The 9,938-nt window shown below is 37.7% G+C and overlaps 1 protein-coding gene across 1 annotated transcript; it reads left to right on the forward strand.

The window, feature by feature from the left end:
- Nucleotides 1–35: 35 nt before the first annotated feature.
- Nucleotides 36–9,809, forward strand: LOC124216408 (tubulin beta chain-like). The gene is made up of 8 exons (XM_046620909.1): nt 36–227; nt 7,484–7,592; nt 7,727–7,852; nt 8,046–8,275; nt 8,446–8,613; nt 8,779–8,964; nt 9,049–9,450; nt 9,567–9,809. Exons 1-8 carry the CDS (start codon nt 171–173, stop codon nt 9,630–9,632), a joined length of 1,344 nt encoding a protein of 447 aa, XP_046476865.1. The 5' UTR covers nt 36–170; the 3' UTR covers nt 9,633–9,809.
- The last annotated feature ends 129 nt before the right edge of the window (nt 9,810–9,938 follow it).

A 9,938-nucleotide genomic window follows, 5' to 3' on the forward strand; every position in this document is an offset into this window, starting at 1 on the left:
CCTGGATCGCGGTCGTGGCATCTCGGGAGGTTTGGCGGCGTTAAACCGAACCAGTCAGCACCTCATTCTTCAGTCTTTCGAGCGCCGTCGCCGTTGCAACTCGCGAACGAGACACGTAGTAGAGTAACAGGATCAAATATCCACATTATAATCAGCAATACAAAACGACCATGAGGGAAATCGTCCATCTTCAAGCCGGCCAGTGCGGTAACCAGATAGGCTCAAAGGTGAGTGACTGTTTAATATTGAAAATTTCCAAGCTGAAACTGGTCGCAGCATCACATCTTACAGGATTTGAGATCGCTTTTTGGCGTCGTGCTTGTATCCGTTATTATTACCAAAAAAAAAAGCCGGTAGACGTATGAACCGCGAGGAATCCTACCGGTCTACCTGCCTCGAGTCTCCAATTTTCGCCAATGTGTGACAACGTGGATGTTTTTATGATCCCGGTTGATCTTTTTTATCTCACGGTTGCTATGCCAGTTGAATTAACCGGCCCAGTCATTTATATGCGGGACCAAATTCGATCTGCTAGTTGAAAATATGCAACAATACCTTAAAATAGTAAATAATACACACGAGAATTATACCACGCATGTTTAATCGTCACCTATTATTCGATTCTACTGCAATTTCATACTGAGCATGCATTATTCGATTTCGCGTTTTGTTTGGCGGGGTGTTTTCACGCGTATTTTGTCTTGTCACACAAAGGTCGAGCCGGTAAATTGGTCCCATAATTATATGTAGCGCTGTAAATCATATCGTGACGCACAAACTGTATCTTCCAAATTTCTCACAATCAACCTGCTCGCGGTATTCTAATCAAGATATTCCAAGAATTACATTCACGCATGCCGCGAAATAAAATCATTGCACTCGCCCATGTGCTACGCAATGGCCGCCACCACAAGGTTGCCATTAATCTCTATAAGAACAATCATCACCGTTCTTATTCCGGTTTCTACGCTGCGGCTTGATGTATGAAAAAAAAAATATAAGAAAGCAAATAGGTATAAGAACGTGGCCTAGGAATCGATGGCGTCGAACGCCGAATGTTTTCATTCTTCCATTTTGCCTCAATTCACATGTGGGATAAGTTCTGTACTTTGCCAACGCGAGAATTCAAACATTATCTCCCAGCGGGCAATCGCTGAGTAAGCATCGGACACAATAGAGAAATAAATATGTATTGTGCTTGCCTCAACAGGTTCGTATTGTACCCCAATCGAGTGTAAACTCGTGAGAAAATATTAACCATTATTATTACTGAAACCTTGCATCAGAAAGCATATCTACGGTGGATGTCCATACATGATACATACGTACACAGCGAGTTTACTCATTCATCGCGCAAACAATTTGTAATACTGAATGCATAAATGAGTGCATCCTGACAATAGTTTGATATATAGCTACGCAGCAGGCTAAAATTAACCAACGATGAGTTTATTATTCACGCCTAAGTTTTCATCGCGATTCTATTTTTATATCCTGCTGCAAAGGCGATTTAATATATTCAGTACATGCAGAAATATTGTTTTTGACGAATTTCAACCAAATTTACACAGTTCAGAGAAATTAGCATTGGAAATTTGATATTTAATTCAAATTGATTGAAGGTGAAGAATTTAAATGTCTGGGTTTAGTGAATAAACGGAACAAGCTGCTGACGTCGTGGCGTGGTTCTCTGCTCATAAAATTTGATCATTGTTATTATTAGTTTTACAGCACACGTGTTTGAAACTTTTTCACAGACTCGGGGTTTCGTGAAAGAACGAAACCCGAAACACAAGTTCTTCGCAACGCCCCCGCGGTTCAATTTTCCTTTCTTCCGTTTTCTTCCCGGCTAGTTTTAACCTCGAGAAAAGAGAGAGAGAGTGTGTGGAATGGTCGCTTGAAATAAACGCGATTCGGCGGTCTATTAATACGAGAGTGCAAAGGCTTCTTCTCTCCGCGTGTCTTCGCTTTTCCGTATCATTTCTCTCGCGCCATGACTGCAGCTGTGGCAGGCATGCATAGACGTCTATAGCTGCCTCGACTAGCCGCCTATTAATTCTTCTCTAAATTTTAATATCACTAGAACAAATTTGCCACCGTCATTCTACCACATTTCATAAGTTATTTACTTCCGGTTTCATACGCGGGCGCCGCATGCAGTTGTAGGTGAATTATATTTTACTTCCTGTTTAAAATTACACCGTACGCAACGATATGTTATATCTAAAAGCGAGACAACAGCGACGGCTACCGGTTCGGAATTATACTCGCGTGGAGTTATTCAATTCGAAACTTGTTTGCCGCCATCGTGCACGGCTTCAAATTCTCAACGGTTATCGCCACGATGCAACGATGCGCGGTTTGAAAGAGGGGCAGATACCACAATCCGAACTCCAAAACACTGTCATATGAAGATAATTCACATGTCTTAAATGAAGTTCAATCAATAGATCCGAAATGATTAGATATCGCGTTTCTGATTGTAGACCCAAAATAAATCACTGAAATATATTACATGTACAGCTAATAATTATGCTCGAATTTGTGTCGTTCTCTAACAAGTATCTATACATTGATCTCTACTTATGGATGTATATATTGATCGATTATGAATCAGGACGAATCAGTGACGTTGCAGAATTTACTGAGTATTCGTACCATTATACATTTGCCTCGTCATATTACTCACGTTCTCTGCAATCGGGTGGTGTGCAATTCCGTGGAAGCGACTTGCACGGATACCTTTAGAATAATCTAGAAGGTGAATATTTTTAGTTTTGTATCATTTGTATCCTGATGTAAAAAAATTATTTTTTTCACCTACTCTTTATTAGCTTCTGCGTTAACAATACGAGAAATATATCAATCTATTAATAAACCAAAATTCCAACATATATTTACGAGTTCTAGCAAAAAATCTGCATACATTGCGATTGGTTGTAAATCCGGGGGCACTTGTCGTGATGGCTGCATCAAAGCATTGTGGACGTAAATAAAAGTACACAACCATTTGTAAAGCGACGAACGACTTGATTCCCTGACCTTACCCCTGATGCATAGTTTAAATGCTTGAGCCAGTAATAGTCGTCACTTCGTCCGGCAGTATCTACCGTACCTATCGAAATTTACTTATTTATCTCGTGAAAATCGTCGAATAATAAGCTAAAACAATTTTCGCACATCCCAGACAAGGATCGATGGATACGCCTGCACCTCCAGTATACCTATAACGTATAACGCAGTATACGTATATACTCGTATTCCCGTAATCTGAAACCTTACCAAGAAAAAAAGATGGATTTAGGTTCAGCAGGATTCACGAGCTGCTAAATCCTGCCAGGTGTCCCCGTATCCTTGATATTCGATCCAATCGCGTAATTTATACATATCGTAAATAACCGCAACTTAATTTTTTACATTCGTTATATTATGCGTAGTTTATTTATTTGATCGCACGTTTTCAATTTTCGAACGAAATAACGTTACTTTTGTGTGTCGAGAGATTTTTTTTACATACAGTATACGAACTGTGACAAATTCTATCCCATTTATACCTCATGTATACATGGAAAGTTTGTCGGTTGAAATATATATGTGTTTCTCTCCGAAAAATCATTCACGCATGATGTATAAAGATCCCGGATCTATAAATAACTATTCATACACGAGTCCGTCTGGTAGCAATTCGTGTGCGACGGTGATCGGAAATATAATCATCAAATGTCTCGAGATCTGAGAAGATCTCTAGAAATTCACATTAACGGAGCTTAAAATTACGTATAAATTGAATCTGCATATCGCAGGTAAATACGTATACCGTATAAACGAAATGCTTTCTACAGTGAATATACTTGACCCGCTCTAATTTATGAGATCGTCAATGCGCGCTGCACTCAAGTGTTGGAAATCCGCCCGGTAAATCCGGTCTATCCTAAACCTGTAAGCATTCTATCAATAAATAAACTTATAATAAAAGTTATAAAGGGATAATAAACGAGGCAATATTTTATTTTTCTATGAAAACGAGCGATGTAATAATATTCAAACAAAAAACGACGAAAAAGCAGTGGCTCATCTTCGAGGCAGGCTAGCGGCAAACCAGCGATACCAATCAACATCAAAGAGAACATCTTCACCTTTTTCTGTAATTTGAATTCTTCGAAATTTACCACTTGTATGACCAATTACGTGAATTCATAAGAATATTAACGTAGTGCTATGGATACATTCAAGAATCAAATCAAAATTACAAGTCGGTGATTTTCATTAATATGAATTTAAATAAATTTCACAGATTTTCCTTAGTTTTGTTACAATGAAAACCGAGTATTAAAAACTCTGTTTTCTTGCACGTAATATATGAAAGTGTATGATCTGTTTGCAATTCGCGACGCTTTACTTTTGGCTTTGCTTTCCGTTTCTCGTCCGATTAACATACTGGTGTAAAGGGCTTATTATGCTAGAGTAACCCACAAGGGGATGCAACAAGGCTTACGTTGAATGCCATGCGATTCCTTGGAGGTCCGCTGACAAGTTCGAGAAAACGGACCGGTTGCCCTTGCAGTCGATGTACGCGTTGCTGCTGGACCTTATGGGTCAGCAACCCGTGAACCAGTCGAAGCTGACTGCCGGTGCACAACATTCTCTTGGCTTTGCAAACCAAGTTGAGAAATTCACGCGTCCCGTAATGTAGGTGCCTCGATGAAACTACGCGAAATAAGAATACTGTAAAGACCAAAAAGTTTCCGGATTTTAAATCGCTGACTGACGTCTCGACCGCAAAAGACGCTCAGATATTACGGGTTTTTTCGGTGTATTTCGTTTTGTTTCGCTGGAGAATTTATGGTCACTTCGAAACGATGTCATTCGATCACTGATCTGTAAGACGATTCGATGGATTCTTATATAATGGTACGAATTATAAACTTATTCCTGAAAGTGCGCAATTTTTTCCAATATCATTTACGGTTTTACTTCGAAACCTTAGAAAGCTAATATTATTATTGTATATTGTCCCTAATATTTCGACGTTGAAACTTGAAATTATTGTATAATCGAGCGAGTTCATCGACCGTTGTACCTAGATTTATTTTAAGAGCTGGCTAGCTTGTATTCGGCCGAGATTTGCAACTCGCACGTAGCTGTTTGAACCAATGCAATTATTATTCTAACCATTAGGTAAAGTAGGTAAAACGCATGCTCGCTTTCCCCTATGATTGTATTAAACTGCAACAATAAAATACACCTCGATTCTGGTACTTATACGTAACTTACAAGGACATATGTTTTACCCGTAAACCCAAATCTGATACTAATTGTAAGTAAATTGTATATGCGTACATATCAAACATCGCGTATGTGTAGAGAGAGCCGTGGTGAAAGTCAATACGATTGCCTAACCGCAGGCGGATTATGGACATGTTTAACTAGAAAAAATTTAATTTATGCGCAGAATTAGTCGAGGTGCCTCTTTTTCCTTACATGTTTATAACGGCCATGTAATCGTTCCAACTTAATTCGATCTGCAACAGATGCAGTGGCATCGTGATACATCCGATTGGTCTTTTTTTTCGTGTAAGATGATTCACTGTTGCTACAACGGCTGGCAATGATTGTAATCAGAAAAAAGCGTATCAATGGTATGTGCGCACACACAACCACGATATATGTATACGTGTTTTAACGCCCTGATAACTCTTATCGCTCAACCGCGTCCCCTGCCAATGTATGTAATAATATAATGAAACGGCACCATAAATATCAACGTTATACGTATATGTATTTATTATGCATCGTTGTACAAAAGTAGCTCTATAATTATAAAGTTTTTGCAACAGCATTCACCACCTTTCATTGAAAGTGGACTACGTTGCATAAGAAATTGCTACCAAGTTGAGAATTGAAGAGGTCAAAATTTAAGGCCAGTTAGGACCTTATTCCTTATATGAGTACAAAACATGTTACGTGAAAAAGACACAACTAACTTCGTGACTGCCAATTGTGCCTTCGGCCATAACGAATTGCTGAACCAGTATTGTGCCAATTCAAGTTGATACCATTGTGTAACTTGTATGGTTTGAAAATTATTACTATAGTTATTATTGAAGTAAGTCGTGTTGTTTTTTGATGTTATTTCTTGCTATTGATATAAAATGTTGGGCAACATATTATTTGTAATTAGCTCAAAAAAACACGGCGCCTAGGTAAAGCGTTATATTAATCTCAATATACAACCGCTATGTAAAGCTTTGCCGCAATTTCCGTTTCAGACTTTGTCTTCACTAATCGTAAGACTTTTTATCGTCGCTATAGGTTCTTATGTATCGTTTAACCAGCATCTGGGTACTGCAGCTCACATTTCAATTCGCTGTTATCCTGCATTAAATATTACACAGGGTGTATATTGATATTATGTAATGTAAAGATAAGTATAAACCGCCAAGGGAACTCCTCGGTCTCATCTTATTTCACTAATGATCGAAATCAATTAATCAAGCTGGTATAGGTGACACCTACACTTGAGTGCGCTAATTGATTGATTAACCAGCTTACTGAACAATTACATGCATCGTTTACACGAACGATGTATACTGGGCATGCAGAAATCTCAGCTCCAAATTCACGTGAATTGAATGACGTATTCCCTTTAAGTCTTCGAATTTAATTTTAATTAGCAAAATCTATAAAATGGCCAATTAGCAAGAATTTTGCAATAGGAAAACTTGTTTGTTTAATGAAACATCGTAGAATCGTTGAACTTCTTCTGAGATGCGATTTTTTCACTGTTGCTACAGTACGAAATAAAGATGGAATCTTGCGTCAACGGTTAACAGAGCGGATGCAGGCTTGTTGAGCTAATGCCACAATCATACTTATATCTTTACATGTATATATATAGCTCGCAATTCTTTCGGAGGATGACAAATTGGAATAAAATATTCGTCATCCAGCGAACAGTTTTACTGATTACCTCGCAAATAATATTGCATACTAATTCAATACATATGCGGTCGTTAATTAAGTAATACGTTTTAACTAGAATCGAAATTTGTTACTACACTGAAATCTTATTCCCGCCCTGACGAATTTTCCTTCATTTCATGTGGAACATCTGAATTATTTTAGACTAGCCGTCATCGGTCGTTGAGTGATAAAATTGATTCAATTAATACGAAACCATCTGTATTCAAGTACTATACAATTTAATAATTAGTCATAGTTGTGTTTTCATTACGCGTAAGAAGACATTGTTCGACACACGGGATCGCGTATCGCTTTTAAAATTGCACAGTATAACTTTGAAGAAACTGAACTATATTTATTGTTATATTTTACTGTTTTATATGTTAAATAAAATTTGGATTTCGGTGTATGAAATACAGGATTATTATACGTTCAATTCATATAAATCATAAATACAGTCAATTGTTTGTAAAGTTTTTATTAACGAAAATTGTATTAAACTGACGGCTCTCTGTTACAGTTCTGGGAAATAATCTCTGATGAGCATGGCATTGACCCAACTGGAAATTACGTTGGAACCAACGACCTTCAACTGGAGCGTATTAATGTTTACTACAATGAAGCAAGCAGTAAGGAGAAGATTGTTAATAGGATGACCATAACCATGTGATTTACTTAAAGCTTTACAGTCTAAGAATCGAACCTCATAGAAGTACGTACCAGCAACACATTATTTAACAATGTTCAACGTGTTTCTCTTTAGGTCACAAGTTTGTCCCGCGTGCCATACTTGTCGACTTGGAACCCGGTACCATGGACTCTATCCGAAGTGGTCCTATTGGTCAAATTTTTAGACCTGATAATTTTGTTTTTGGACAAAGCGGAGCCGGTGAGTACACTGTCAATTCTTATGCCTTGGCATGTCTATCTAAAAAATCATTGATCATGTTTCTGTCCAATCAGTTAAATCTTCATTCAACAGAGTGCAAGGAACGATAATCACAGTTTTTGACATGTACTCTACAAAAATGATGTGTCAGTAATAATATACCGTTGTTCATGAATAAATTGAATTATTTTAGGGAACAATTGGGCGAAGGGTCACTACACAGAAGGTGCAGAGTTGGTAGACGCTGTTTTGGATGTAGTCAGAAAAGAGTCAGAGGGCTGTGACTGTCTTCAGGGATTCCAGCTGACCCACTCACTTGGAGGTGGAACCGGCTCTGGTATGGGAACATTACTCATTTCCAAAATCAGAGAAGAGTACCCAGACCGTATTATGAACTCCTTCAGTGTCGTACCATCTCCAAAGGTAAAATGCAGTTTCTAATAAGAAATATCATATCTATTAAGAAGGAAGTGATTTAAAACCGCGATCGCAATTATTTCAATGTGCGGAACTTTATAAAATAATTTGTTAATTATATTCTACTACAATCTAAAGTGTCAACATGAAGCTCGTTATTGGTTTTTGTCTTCTAGGTATCAGATACAGTAGTGGAACCCTACAACGCTACTTTATCAGTTCACCAGCTTGTAGAAAATACAGACGAAACATTCTGCATCGACAACGAAGCCTTGTATGATATTTGCTTCCGTACTCTAAAGCTCACATCCCCCACTTATGGAGATCTGAACCACCTTGTCTCCGTATGTATCCGTTTCTTCTTATTACATTTGTGCCCACGTCAAAAATAATTGAATATCCTGATTTCAAATACTATTACGTCACGTTCAACTAAAATATCAATGTCATTCAAGGATAGCAAATCAAAATATTTCAACTTTTTTGAATATTTTTTCTCATAATTGCAGGTCACCATGTCTGGTGTCACGACGTGTTTAAGGTTCCCAGGTCAACTGAATGCTGACTTGCGCAAACTCGCTGTTAACATGGTACCTTTCCCACGTCTACACTTCTTTATGCCTGGATTTGCACCGCTCACAGCACGTGGTAGCCAACAATATCGAGCTTTGTCTGTGCCAGAGCTCACGCAACAAGTAAGAATATAATTTTTCCTGGAATAATATAAATATTTCGTAAACTTTGATGATTTACAAATTATTATGCAATTACTTTTACAGATGTTCGATGCGAAAAATATGATGGCAGCGTGCGATCCTCGTCATGGACGGTATTTGACAGTAGCCGCGATATTCAGAGGACAGATGTCTATGAAAGAAGTCGACGAGCAAATGCTAAATATACAAAATAAGAATTCGAGTTACTTTGTAGAATGGATCCCAAATAATGTGAAGGTTGCCGTATGCGACATCGCTCCTAAGGGACTCAAGATGTCATCTACTTTTATCGGCAATTCCACTGCCATTCAAGAAATCTTCAAGCGTATAAGCGAACAATTCACCGCTATGTTTAGGCGCAAAGCTTTCCTTCATTGGTATACTGGTGAGGGTATGGATGAAATGGAGTTCACAGAAGCAGAGAGCAACATGAACGATCTTGTCTCAGAATATCAACAATATCAAGTAGGAAATCTGTCATATGTCAAATGTTTTAATAATAACTTAAATAATTGCCACCTTTTTTTGAGTTAACTGTATTCATGGAATGCAACTAATTGAACATTTAATTATGATTATAGGAAGCGACCGCAGATGACGAAGAGGCATTCGAAGATGAGGAAATTCTTGACGAAGAGGCTGCCTAATACAGAAGTTCTGAAAAACTTAACTATTGTCACATTATTCTGTCTTGTATGTAGGATTATCTTATTTTTGTTACAAATTTAAAAGATCAAATTTTTTTCCATTCACTACAATTTATTGTATATAATTTATTTTAAGACAAGAATATCAGTAAATAAAGCCCCAGTATTGATTTTTAATTCGGTAAAAAATATCTAGTTCACACGTCATAACTGAAATATATTCCTAACCATTTTTCACCCCACGATTCAACTACGGAATTTGAAGTCCGGTCATCAGTGTGGTTAATTAGTTCACTATCTTCTGTG

The sequence above is a fragment of the Neodiprion pinetum genome, chromosome 4, assembly GCF_021155775.2.
Source record: "Neodiprion pinetum isolate iyNeoPine1 chromosome 4, iyNeoPine1.2, whole genome shotgun sequence".
Lineage (NCBI taxonomy): Eukaryota > Metazoa > Arthropoda > Insecta > Hymenoptera > Diprionidae > Neodiprion > Neodiprion pinetum.

Coding starts and splice junctions, on each gene's coding strand:
- LOC124216408 (XM_046620909.1), top strand. CDS start 171: ATGAGGGAAATCGTCCATCTTCAAGCCGGCCAGTGCGGTAACCAGATA. Junction 228..7,483: donor GTAACCAGATAGGCTCAAAG/GTGAGTGACTGT, acceptor TCTCTGTTACAG/TTCTGGGAAATAATCTCTGA. Junction 7,853..8,045: donor TTTTGGACAAAGCGGAGCCG/GTGAGTACACTG, acceptor GAATTATTTTAG/GGAACAATTGGGCGAAGGGT.